Raw genomic sequence first — 14,133 nt, forward strand, 5'->3', positions numbered from 1 at the left:
GCTTTCGTGGACTACAGCCCACTTCTTCGGATGCATATAGAATTCTATATATGCATCCGAAGAAGTGGGCTGTAGTCCACGAAAGCTTATGCTCTAATAAATTTGTTAGTCTCTAAGGTGCCACAAGTACTCCTGTTCTTTTTGCGGATACAGACTAACACGGCTGTTACTCTGAAACTATACTTTTGGCCATCACACCATGCCGTGGTAATGAGTCCCACAGATTGTGAGGCAATTAATTGTGAGGCAGACAATTAAGCCATTGTCAGGGGTGGAAAACCCAAAAATTAAGGTATGGGGAGGGGTACTGTATTGGAGATCCCCTGTTGGAAGGGATGGAGGCTGATATAAAATTTGGAGCACCTGCGCAGGATCCACACGAAGTCCCCAGATAGGATCCTACCACTCTCCCCTTTCTGGAATCTTGGAGAGGCAAGCTGGATTTCACATGGGCATTGGCCCTCCTTGGATTCCTTATCTGCTCATGGTTAGAATTCTATATGCATCCGAAGAAGTGGGCTGTAGTCCACGAAAGCTTATGCTCTAATAAATTTGTTAGTCTCTAAGGTGCCACAAGTACTCCTGTTCTTTTTGCGGATACAGACTAACACGGCTGTTACTCTGAAACTATACTTTTGGCCATCACACCATGCCGTGGTAATGAGTCCCACAGATTGTGAGGCAATTAATTGTGAGGCAGACAATTAAGCCATTGTCAGGGGTGGAAAACCCAAAAATTAAGGTATGGGGAGGGGTACTGTATTGGAGATCCCCTGTTGGAAGGGATGGAGGCTGATATAAAATTTGGAGCACCTGCGCAGGATCCACACGAAGTCCCCAGATAGGATCCTACCACTCTCCCCTTTCTGGAATCTTGGAGAGGCAAGCTGGATTTCACATGGGCATTGGCCCTCCTTGGATTCCTTATCTGCTCATGGTTAGTAAGTTTAGCCCTCTGAAGCATCTGTTTAAGTTTCCAAGCCTTGTGTGTGGATGCACAGTGAGCATAGGCGTGGGAAGGAATACTGATCGGATAGTTAAGTACTTTTTGTGTTATTTGACCAGCTCTTGCTAATCTACAAATATATTTCTTGAAATTTGAATCCTTATGAGGTCTTGTTGCTGTTGTACTAGCCTTTGTAAAGTTAGATTATTTTAAAATAATGAAATAGAAAACTGAGTTACAATTAAATACAGTACATAATATTTTACCCTTTACAATTCAGGAGCATGGCTTTGGAGAAGGCATCAGGTAAAATTTTCAAGACTAAGACAAATTCCCCAAATTCTGGATATTCTTACATTAACTACTATGTTATACAACCAGAAATAGAACTAGTGGCTCAACACAAGTAGGTCAAGTGTACTGATCTCTCATTTAAGTCCTGGATTCTGCAATCAGATCCATGCCAGAGGAACAACTGAAGTCAAAACTAAAGTTTTGCACAGGTGCAAGAGTCCACCTGTGTGGATTCAAGTCCAGGATAACACCTCTAGATGGTAAGCATTTTGGGTGCATGGACAGTCTATTTTAAGCTTGTAAAGTGGGCCAAGAAAATGGGGCCCCAATATTTATAACGGACAAGCAAGAACGTACATAAGGCATTTCTAATATACCCATCTTAATAGTAAGCATCAGATGACAGTATTTCAGTTAGTAAATGTGACTGAAAATCTCCAAATGATTTTAAATGTTTTGAGCAACAGAGTAGCATGGTACAGAACTCAGCTTGCAGAAATGCAAAATAATGCATGTTGGCAAAATATAATTTTTTCACATATACACTGATTGTGAATTTTCCAAGTTGAATCAATGACAGACTGAAGGTGCCTGACTAGCATGTCACAACAATTAAAAACAATAAATTTGCCTGCATGAAAAAAGCACAGCAAATAGATTAACAATGGTCAGCTCTCATTTGGAGAATAATATCCAATTCACTGGCTTCAGAGGACATTTGGTCAAATCCTATGGCTGGATTTGAAGAGGGTCTGGTTAATTTTATGAATGCTAATGACATTTTTCATTATGCAAACTAAGGTCAGAGTAAATCAGGATTCATCTTTTAAGCAGCTCATCATTCTTTACTTTTGAAGCGTTACACAATTTGAAAAGGTCAAAGATTCAATGAGGGCTCACTGAAGTCATTCTTAAATCCCAAGCCACTGAGTATTCACGTCTTCCGCATTCTGGTCTATTCTCTCATCAATGCAGGAGGTTTTTGTGCACATAATGCAAATAGGAGTTACCTGTGTAAATCCTATGTACATCAGTGAATGAAGAAACCTTTTACTTCTCCTTCTGAAAGTGCAGTTAGTCATTGCCCTACTTTTATTTGTCCTATGGGGACATGAAGCGCTGCTAGTGTACATACTCTATTCTTTTTACCTGAACACTGATTTTTCAAACAACTTAGACATCTAGCCTTTAGAAAAAGTGAAGGACAATTAATGCATCTGCTATCATCCAAGAATGAACAAAAAGTCAGTTTCACTTTCCGATTCCCAGCGTGGCAGTATTTGGGTTGGAGACATCAAAGGGGAATTACTTGTTTAAAAGCAAATGTCCATGTTTTTTGTTTCTTTGGGTTTTTTTTAAATTGTGGGTGCATACCACTGGTCATGATTTTGTAAAAGCTGGCTTTTCCAGAAATTTATGTTTTGGGTCAAATGTGAATGGTCTGTGACCCTTAAACAGGACCGTGCCAAATCTTATGCTATTTACAGCTCCCACTAAACTATACCACACACTTTCTACACAAACTGTCAACAGAGCTCATCCAGAACAGAAAGATACTGAGTGAATGCTCAAGCTCAGAAGTTGCAACATACGGGAGGAATTTCTACAGAGTAGATCTCCAGAGTTGAAACAGGAATCAGGCACTGTAAAAACGTTTCTATCCCTACATACAATGCTGAACCCACTCTGGACAACTTCACAATAATCCTATCAGTGGAGATGGAATCTGAACATTCACACATTATTGAATCTTATTAGTGCCATCTGCTAAGACTAACTGATACTTAACACACCCTGTGCATGGTGCGCTCTGACACAAACATTTCACTGCAGTTACATGTAATGACTATTTTAAAACAAACTCAGATGAGAGCTCACAAACAAAGTATCACAAATTGAGAAATGTTTTAAGTGCTTCATGATGCATGTCCAGACATCACAGATTCACTAGCTACTATCTTGCAGAATTATAGCATATCACATCAACGATATAGCACAGATTTCCAGATTCCAATGTGGCAATATACTGTATTTCTTAACATGCTCCTTTAGTGGTGAACTATAGCATAAAAAGAAACATGGCCAAAGTGAATGTCCAATATAATGAATGTACTGCGCACAAGCTAATAGAAATTTAGACTAGAGGAGAATGTGTATCTGTAGAATTTATAGAGCACCATATCATTTAGATGTCAGATGACACTAAGAAAGGTTATCTAGTAATAGCTCTGATTTTGTATATCTTTTGTATATTTATTAGTAATGATATCCACTGGACATCTCATTTGCATTCTTGTATTGATATTGTGAATTGCTTTAATAAAAATTAAATTATGGGCAACACCACAAGGCTAAGTTGATTTTTTGAACATACTGACTGATGACTGGAGTTTCTGAAGAGCTGATTACAAAGAGGTTGTGATAACTTTGAAGCTATTTGAGATTCAATGGTAAAGGATGTCTTGCAATATCTGAATCTTAAGTCTGCTATGAGTGAATGAGTGTAAACCCTGTGTGGAATAACATGCAATTTCGACTTATCAGCTAGGTTGGCTGTATTTCTGAAAGTTTACTTCTGCAACCATGTGGGAATCCTGCAATAGTTTCTCCTTGAGATCTGCAGCCCAGCAAATTGGTATCTTAAAGAGTCCAGTAGGGTAAGTGCTGCTTTAGAAAACCCTCCCATTCTGAAACCCAAACTTCTCAAAGTGGGTCACGAGGGTGGCTGAAGGTTGTGACATCAAAGGCCTCTCAGAAGCTGGTGAACTAAGGGAAGAGGAGCAGCTCTACCAACTATGAGGAATACTATTTAAAGGTGCTAAACAGGCAGCTGCCTCTGCCCCACTGCTCACAGCAGTCAACCACTTCCTAAGCCCTATTCACTACCACCTTCTAACAAGCCTTAAAACAGTACTAGTCCACAGAACCCACCACTAATTTACACCACCCCAGCAGATTTCATCTCCCTCACCAGTGCCTACCAGCCCCTTCACAAAACCAACAATATTTCTTGCTGTGAACCAAATTCCACAATACTTCACAGTCACAACGGATTGTGCGTGTAACTAAAGGACTATGGTCATGACAAAAACATGCAGCTGATTTTGGGGTCCCACATGGAAAAATTGAGAACCCCTGCATGTTAATCTCTCATTTTACATTACAATACAAAAAAAATATTTCCTCCTACTTCAGGGTATATCGTGGGTATGGGATAAGGTGGAGACTGGCTTGTATTAAAGCCAAATCATTAATACAACAACTCAAGCACCATAACACTATGGATTGGAATTTCCATTTCAGTCAACCTGTGGTTAAATTTTACAATGTTAATACGTCTTGGATTATGCTATCCAATCCTAGACACATAACAGGGAAGAAAATTCTCTAACTTTTACATTTGGTTTATTAGCAATGCTTTCAAACACAAGTCTTCTGAAACAAAGTAATATTTGAGTTTTCCGGTTATCGTTTACATTTGTATTGAGATGGAAGCATTTTGAAACTTTAAAATGAAAACCTCAAATCTGCCGGAACTTAAAAAAAAAAAAAAAAAAAGATGGTTTCTTGAAATAAGAGGTCATTTTCAGAAAGATTCTTATTTCACTGAAGGGTGTTCACAGTTGGTTGGTTCACTTAAATTCAAACAGAATCTGAACTGCTAAAAAGAAGAACAGGAGTACTTGTGGCACCTTAGAGACTAACAAATTTATTAGAGCATAAGCTTTCGTGGACTTCGGCATCCGAAGAAGTGGGCTGTAGTCCACGAAAGCTTATGCTCTAATAAATTTGTTAGTCTCTAAGGTGCCACAAGTACTCCTGTTCTTCTTTTTATGAATACAGACTAACACGGCTGCTACTCTGAACTGCTAAGACTTCTATTCACAAAAACAATTCCTTCCAGTCTTAAATTCCTGTGCACATGAAACAGGTTGCACCACTGAATTCTCCTATTAATATTTTAAAAATACAGATAGAGGAGAGATACTGACAGTATATATTTGCATTGTTAAATATTTTATGTATTAGTGTATAGTACTTAAGAAAATATACATGCTCTGTATTTATTTTCCAAGCTATGTTTCTTATGGATTCAAAACATTTCACTAGTACCAAAAATACAGACTTTTTAATTTGCTATTTTGTAAACCTGCTCTGCGCAAACAATTGGAAACAGAAATTCTCCCCCCCTCCAGTCACTGCCTATAAATTAGGCAGGATTGATTTACACCATTTACTAAAAATGAAAAGCAAAGGAATTTAAGATTTATTGATCTTGCATTTATAGGAGCTCCCATCTTTACCGTATTATCTTTTCTAAAATCAAGAACTATATAAATAAATAAGTCAAAACAGCTCTAGGACTTTCTGCTAACAAAACTGTTCTGTATTCAAACATGCACAACGATGGTAACTTAATGATGTAACCAGGACCATACTAGTAAAAATCTCTTCCCCTGAATGAAAAATCAAAAATTATATTATAGGCCATTTAGGACATTGCAAGTAGTTTTTAAAAGAATTGACAAAGCTCATTAAAACAAGTTTTTAAACCAAAAATGAAAAAGCAAAATGTAACAGGCAACATGCACAACTATACTATTTGTATCACAACTTCAGGCAATAAACACAAAAGCTCACCACCCCCCACTGAAAAAATAATCAAGTTCACACAGAGCTCTCTAAATGACTCCTACAAAACAGTTAAGTAGAAGAATTCAGAGAAGGATGCACAAAAAACGTTTAGCAGACTTAACAATTTGATTAAACAGAGCCCTGAGAGAGTTTAACAATGTTCACAGTATACGCATAACACATTTACAACAAGAAAGAAGAAAGGCACCTGGAGACATCTGACACTGGGCATGCTCTGCAGGCATCTCAGTGCGCACATGCTCTCTACCAGGTTGGAGCAGCCTAGCCACAAAGACCTTGGCACAGAACACTGCAGGGTGACAAAAAGGAAGGAAGAGAAGAAGCAGTTAGATGCCACAACAAATCACTTAATGCAGGCAACTCATTAGTATGTTAAAGTGGATACGTATTTGTTTACTTCTATGTTAATCAACGGTTAGGGGCCAACAGCAAAACAACTACTGAAGATTCTTTTAAAATATTATCTTATCACATGAAGCCTAACGAGTTGATTTACCCAACTGCTCTCTCCTAGCACCTACTCAAATATTTTAGCCTATGATGCACGATATCAATTGTCATAATTCATTTTCAACATATTCTGCTCTTGAATAAGTTCAGAATCTTGCATTCAAGCATTGTTATTGTCAGAAAAGTGACTAGATAAAAGTGGGCACCTTCTTAATCTGCTTCCTGTGGGTATTCAGTCATACTTGCTTGTTTTAGTGTAAATTTTGACAATTTAATTTTGCATTATCCTAGGACACAGAACTATGGGCTTGTCTTCACTAGAAAAGGAGGCGTCATTAGCATACAAACTTGAGGAGCTGGATTAAACTAACATGGTATTGCACAAGATTTAAGTCAGACTTTAGGTTCACCCATGTGACTATGTCAAACACGACTTGCCTCTGTTTATACTGTACTGCAAAGTCTTCTTTAAACATCATGTTAGTTAATACAACCACTTACAGTCATGTTCTAATTTGACCACATTTTCTAATAAAAAGAAGCCCAAGGAAAGAGCTGAATTTTATTCTTCCTCAAATATAAATGTTTTTAAAAACAAAAGTACAAACTGCAGGGCAAAATTCTGCTCTCAGTTATACATGTGCTGTTACTTATTGAATGAGTTACTGATAAAAAACAGTGTTCCACAATAGGCCTAAATGAGGGAAGATTACTGTTAATGACAAGCCAGAAAAAATGAGCTCAGCTACCAGATTCCAAGTTTTTGGTGGTTAGAAGAGTCTTTTTACTTGCAAACTGGGGAAATGTGATGTGGAAGTCACACAAACTTTGGAATCTCATTATGCCATATTTCACAGAGTCAATTTTCAGGATTTAGCAGTACGGTACACTTAAGATACAGAAAGAGTAATTAAAATGGATTCCATTATTCACTACTGAGCAGCAGGTAAACCCAACTCTAAGATTGGCACAGTCCTAGTTTTCAATGGCTTTTCAAATTCACAAGTGCCCTATTTAGCTTTTATTACAAACATCAAGTCAAATGCATTTAAAAACTTCCCAAATTAGTTTGTACAAAGTTAAAGCAGCCTGGGGCCACAGATGAAAACCTTTGAAAAGCAGTTATTGTGCCAATATTTAGAAGGGGAATCCAGAGCAAGAGAGATAAGAAAATATGGTTTTAATAAGTTCCCTTATGTTTTTCCATTCAAAATTAAAAATTTTTACACTGTACTAAAAAATAAAAACTATAAAGGCCAAAAATACCATGATTATGGCCAATCTCAGAAATTATTCAAATTTTCTCTTCTACTCTATGAGCGTGAATGTATTTGGGCTGTGCCTGAAAAGATATGACTGAGTAGATGCATACATCTCATTTACAGATGTAAAACTAAAAATGTTACTACTCCAAAGAAGTTAAAATAATTTTGTCTTCAATACCCAAGCATAATCGTATAACCTTGTATTTAGTTTTTGGAAAGTTCATATTTAAAATTTGAAAAAAGGTGATTTTCACTTACCTACCAAATTTCAAGTCTGGAAGCCTATCTTTGCCCCACAATAGCTGATGTACCCCCATCTAAAGCTTCACTTCCCAAACTGTTTTAAGCGATTCATTGGCTATAGTAGGGGAAGCTCAAAATCCTAATCTCAGAAAATATTGGCAAGTGAGTTAAAATTTTCAAAAGTATTTTAGAATAAAAGTGTGTTATCTTTAAATCTAAACACTCATTCTAATAAATATGATGGGCATTAAACTTAACACACAAAGTTTGCTGTTCACCTGCAACTCCACTCTCTGGCTTAGTGGCTTCTCCAAAAATTCTCAGGTAGCTTGGTGAACTACACACAACCACAGCTGGCCCATGTCAGCTGGCTCAGGCTGTGGGACTATGTAAGTGCAATGTAGACATTCAGATTTGGTCTGGAGCCCATGCTCTCAGGCCCTCTCCACAGTTGGCGTCTCAGAGCCTGAGAATCTACACTGCAATTTTATAGCCCCTCAAGGAAAACCCCATGAGCCTGAGTTAGCTGACCCGAGCCCTGAGACTCGGTGCCATGGGTTTTTTAATCACAGTGTGGACCTATTTAGTGGTTTATACATCTGATCCTATATGAGGGAAAAAATTTAATTCAAATACTGATTTTTGGCATATATACTTCAATGTCATGAAGCATGTCACTGTATGTTAGTGACTGAAGCAAGTTCGTAAACATCTCAGGTATAGTACAAAGTTTTTTAAAAATTTGTCATTTTAGTCTCAACTAATTTGAAGAAAGTCAGTCCAGTTTCTAGATCATTTACTACATTTGTGTTTGTAAAATGCTCTAATTAAATGACTAAAAGACTATGAAGCTTTGGAGAGCCACATGCAATTCATAAACTTTCAATTTAGCTAAACCATTCGGCAGAAACATTGTTTATTTTCATGCCAAGTTTAAGCCAAATGGGAACCTTTTCTTCCAGTATTACAAATTCCAGAATAAAGGGATTTATAAAGGAAAAACTAAGACTCTTAGCTATAGCAGTATTATACTTTACTAAACATGAGACAGCTTCAAATAGTGCCATAAGATTTCACAATAAAATAGGAAAATGCAAGTGAAATATTTATGTACTTCAGTAAAAAACAAAAGTGCTTTTGATCTGGTGTAGCGACCCACTAGCTACAACTGGAGGACAGAAGACCTATCACAGTCAATGTAATACACATGAAGATGTTTTACCTTTTGCTTTCTAGTAAGAATTTGGATCTAAGCTGGTAGTTTCCACATTTTAGCCCAACAGGACCTTAGACAGCTGCGATGATCTAAAGCTGATGATCTCAAACTAAGATAGAGAAAGGGAGGACTGAAGAGGAAGACGCATAACGGACAGTAAAAGTGAATTTGGTGGCTTTATCTCAGACCGTGTCAGATTTGTCCACCACAGGAAAAAAGGAAAAGTAAACATTCCTTTCTTGGGTCAGAAGCAGAGTCTATCTTAGACATACTTAATGCCAACTATTAATTTTACTATTTGGTGCCCAGATAGTATAGCACTGTACTTATTAAAAACACCTAACAGTTAAATGCATCCCAAAATCTGCAGCAACGAGCCATCTCTACATGAGACACACTAAACACAATAGCAGGGGTACAGCACTTTAAAACAGGATCATTGGCCAGAACGTGGAGGAAAATTTCCACAGCTGAGTCAACTCAGGTTTCTTACTGCAGAAAATAGTTTCATACTCTTAGCTACTAGCACAGCAATTCCAAAGCTCTAGAGAGAGCAACAAAAAGGGTTAAAGTATGGCAAGACTTGCAAAAGAAGAGATTGAAAAAACTAGGGCAGTGGTTCCCAAACTTGTTCCGCCGCTTTTTCAGGGAAAGCCCCTGGCGGGCCGGACCAGTTTACTTACCTGCCGCGTCCGCAGGTTCGGCCAATCACGGCTCCCAGTGGCCGCGGTTCGCTGATCCAGACCAATGGGAGCTGCTGGAAGCGACGAGGGCCAAGGGACATACTGGCTGCCGCTTCCAGCAGCTCCCATTGGCCTGCAGCAACGAACCGCGGCCACTGAGAGCCGCGATCAGCCGAACCTGCGGACGCAACAGGTAAACAAACCGGGCTGGACCGCCAGGGGCTTTCCCTGCACAAGCGGCGGAACAAGTTTGGGAACCACTGAACTAGGGATACTAGACTGAAAGGAGACCAGTTTGATAGGTCTTCATAGGATAATTTATTATAAAGCAACATCACAAATTGGTCAGACACTTTTATGCTTAGAAGTCACTCAAAGTTAGTGGCTGAAAAATGTAATGTTCAAGTAAATACTTGACAGCGTACAGGCCCTCTGCATAATTCACTGACAGATGGTCACAATCAAATTGTAAATGCATTTATAAGTGAAACTGATGTGATGACCAACATTTGGAGTTAAGTAGGCTAAGATAAGGCTAATCAAATATCATGCTTCAAGGCATAAAATGATTACCTTTGTGTGGGGTGGTTGGTCAGGAAGTCACACACTCCTAAGTCGTGTCACATTTTCCAGGTGACTTATTTTATTTGGGGGTAATAGGGCTTACGGATTGTTCCCTTTTCCTCAATATTATTCTTCAAGCATCAGGTATAGATCAGTATCAGAGACAGAAAAATGCATTGTTCAACCATTGTTCTGATCTTTCAGAAGTCCCATGTTTCTAAAATGATCTACATTCATTTCACGGTGATTAAAATCAGTTAACCTCCTATAAACAATCATCAACTAATTTGGCTGTCTGACACCAGATGGGGCACTTTAAGATCTTAATATTTAATTTTTTAAATATAAAATTAGGCTACCTGTAGAAGTGTTTGCTGCCCTACGACCCATCACAGCAAACAATAGGATTGGAACATCTCGTGATATCTTGAAAGGTGGGCAGTTAGGACTTCTCAGATGAGGATTCATGATGTGGAAATTTTCTCTCTTTCCATTTATACCAGAATTTGTCTGTGGCATCCTTAAGGGGGAGGATGAAAACTGCTTTCCTTGTAAGCTTTGTTGTTTAGGGCACCAGCGGTTATATGCAAACAGTGCTATTTTGATTTCAGCTATTTTTGTTAAAGAACTCTCCAAGTCAATAAAACCTTTGGATTCAAAAGTCAAAAATTAAAATTCATCTAAAAGTGGGAGATCAGAATGTTTCTGAAACTTTTACACAATCATTCAGTTGTGACTATCAGATTGTTTAATAACATCCCCTAGAATAGCTCAAGGAAAGCTCTATATAAAAAAAACAAACAATGTCCCCCAAAGTGGAACCAATACTCATTCTGTATCCAACAGTGGTAACAGTATACTGCTACAGTTAAGGGTATCAACATTTTTATAATAATTCCTTTTTGTTGAAGATTTTATAAGTATTATAAACTTGGCATTGAAGGTCCCAACTTGGGGATGATTTTTTTAAACTACACAACTTTAATCAATTAAGCTCTCAAGGTACCAGAGGGCAGAAAAATATTTAGGGTTTTGGACATTTGTTTCTATGCAAAAAACAACAGCTTTGTCTTTCAAAATGAGAATTTGCTGACTTAGTCCAATATGGACATGATCTTTTGGTATTTTAAAATGACAAAGATAAAGATACAATAAATCAAATGAGGTTTAAATAGTAGCTAAAGCACACTACCTCATTTTTAGAGGTTTGGGTTTTTTAAGCTAGAGGTATGTGAACAGTCTATACACAATCTATCCACATTCCCAGGCTGTCAACTTCTTTTACCGTTTCATATAAGAAAGAAAATTAAACCAAAAGTCCATTCAGTTATGTTAAGAGTCCCATTTAAAACCAGAGTCTGAAATGCCATCCCTAGCCAACTCTCTTGTGCCAATAAATTAGTCAATCAATAGCTAGTATTCTGGATTTCCCCATATAGAGATCCATATTTGCAACATTTAAGCTACAGTAGGAAAAGTTAAGCCTTCGCTTTCCCTTGATTTGTGGATACAAAAGAGATACACGTTATCACAGTCTTCTGTAACTTGGTGAGGTTTAATTTGCTTTGGTTTAACCTCAACAATAATGGAACTGGAACTTCCTCTGCTAATCTTTAATGCATATATGTGCATTAGCACTCAGCACTGGAAAATTAAGACTCATGGGTTAACTGCTGCTACTTAAAATGCAGTTCTAGGTCTGGGATAGAGACAAGACACCTTCGCTGGTAGTCTACACCTAGTCCTCTTAACAAGGGTCACTAAAAAGAAAGCTTTGTCCTAGTGAACGGAAACAAGGTATGACCATTTCTGAAAGAAATTCCATGATCACAAGTCAAATTTTAATTTAGGTTCTAAGACCCCTCCCCCCCCCCCCAAAAAAAACAACAATGAATCACAGAACAAATTGTAAAGTGATAATGCTATTCAAGGGCCTTCAGTATTTTACACCCAGCAGGGAGCAGTCACCAGCTGCAGTCAATCCCCTTCAGCTAGCTGAGGTATCATGCAGACCTTATCTCGCATTTTTACTTTACTTACATGACTCACCCAATATAGTCATAAGCAGAACTAGTAGGTATTGAGAAGAAGTAATTTGAAGATTTGCATGTGGTGGAAGAGTGCAAATTCTATTAGAAAAGTATGCTTATAAGTTGTGAATATTTAGCGGAAATAAAGTGTGAGACTTGCATGCGATAGGAGTAACCGTGTTTCACAAGTAGCAGCTTGGCTTGATAATGATGCATTCTTTTATGCTGTGCACTTAAATACACACACAAAGTTCAGGATGTCTTGTGCAACCTATTTCTATTAAAATGTTCTAAAATGCAAGACAATTTGTGTCAGACCAACAGTACTTTGGTACCAACAGTACCACTTCCCCTTTAATATCAAAACCAAGTTCTCTTGTGCACATGCAGTGTAAGCACAGAGTCCCCAGAAAATATTTTTTGGAATAGTGGTATCATATCACCACCTACTCCTAAACAAAACACAACTGGTGTATCTAGTCCGAAGTGTCTACATTCTAAATCGAATGTAGCCTGAATATCATGTTTACAATATTTCTAAATCATATGAGGTACCAAATGCATGTTATGAAATCAAAGTTCTAGTTCAACCCAGGAAGGGCATTTAGTTACTTTCTCATTTTATTCACAAGTCAAGAAAACTCTGTTTGTACAACAAAGTCAATTTACTTTTCCATTTTAGAACTTGAGATTAACTAAAATACTTTAAGATTGAGTTTCTCAGAAGTCAGCGCATACCTACTCTGTTGCAATCAACCAAATTCATCTTAAAGACTTTGTGAAAGTTTTGGTCATTTCTTTATTGTTTAAAGTGCTAAAAAGATTCAAGAAACTGATCACCGAGTCTCTCGTCCATTAGATAATAGTCCAAGTAACAGGCATTCAAAAATCAACACAGTGATACAGCTTTCCAATTGTCATTCAATATCTGTGTATAATTTCCTTGAACTTTGGGAAGATTCTTACAAATTCATTAATAAGTTAGTTTAAAAGTAAGCTATAAATAGAAAGAAATTTGATCTATTAAACAAGTTCTTCCTTTTACCAAACAGTTCTTCTACACAGGACTATATGAATTCACACAAGGGTGATCAATACTGCCGTCCCACTTTGTTCCTGAAGATCAAAGTACATATTTGCTACAAAAGGAGTATAAATTCAGTGGGGGAGAGATTTAAGTGCTTTTCCTTGAGCATAAAAAAAAAAATCTTACTCCATTTTAATTTGTTCACCAGGAAAAGACTCATGAGATGCAATATCTTGTTTTCATAAAGACCTAAGAGAACTACCAGAGAAAACACTAATACAATTACATCAGTGTCACTAAATGGTATTAACTGATTGAGACAAAGCTGTATTTTCCAACATATATTACATCTAAATTAAACTTACTTTCCCTAACACACAGGCACCCCATCTCTAATGGTGTTCTGAAAATTCAAAAAAGTTATGTTCCCTTCTAGACTGGCAAATCAGCTCTGTTACATTAAAATAGTCTTTTTGGAAGGACAAAATGAAAAGCAGTACCTTACTTTCTACACTCTCAGACACCAGAAAGAGTGGTGTCACCTACCTGTCTGGAAACAGTAGCACAGCATGCTAACAGTGTATCAGGTCTGAGAAATAAGATGAAAGGTGGAAAGTGGATGTGGGGAGTTGTCAGAGGACTAGCAAAGACTTACTGCATAGCAGTTAGGCAATTAGAAAATTATGTTTGAAAATGGTCTTAGAAGTAATAATGGTAGAGTTAAAGAGCAGGTTCAGGATCTCTCCTCAATGGGCTTGT

At 37.6% G+C, this 14,133-nt stretch overlaps 1 protein-coding gene across 8 annotated transcripts in view; it reads right to left on the bottom strand.

The window, feature by feature from the left end:
* The window catches only part of FBXW11 (F-box and WD repeat domain containing 11), a 134,118-nt gene that overhangs the window by 106,020 nt on the left and 13,965 nt on the right, over positions 1-14,133 (bottom strand). For 3 of the 8 annotated variants that reach the window (XM_054037037.1, XM_054037033.1, XM_054037032.1), the window contains one exon: positions 6,084-6,185. The exons of the other annotated variants lie outside the window; for them this stretch is intronic. In XM_054037037.1, the coding sequence (XP_053893012.1) occupies positions 6,084-6,134 (51 nt within the window). In that variant the 5' untranslated portion in view covers positions 6,135-6,185. The remainder of the gene's footprint in view (positions 1-6,083; positions 6,186-14,133) is intronic. 8 annotated transcript variants of the gene reach the window in all.

The sequence above is a fragment of the Malaclemys terrapin genome, chromosome 8 (assembly GCF_027887155.1).
Source record: "Malaclemys terrapin pileata isolate rMalTer1 chromosome 8, rMalTer1.hap1, whole genome shotgun sequence".
NCBI lineage: Eukaryota > Metazoa > Chordata > Testudines > Emydidae > Malaclemys > Malaclemys terrapin.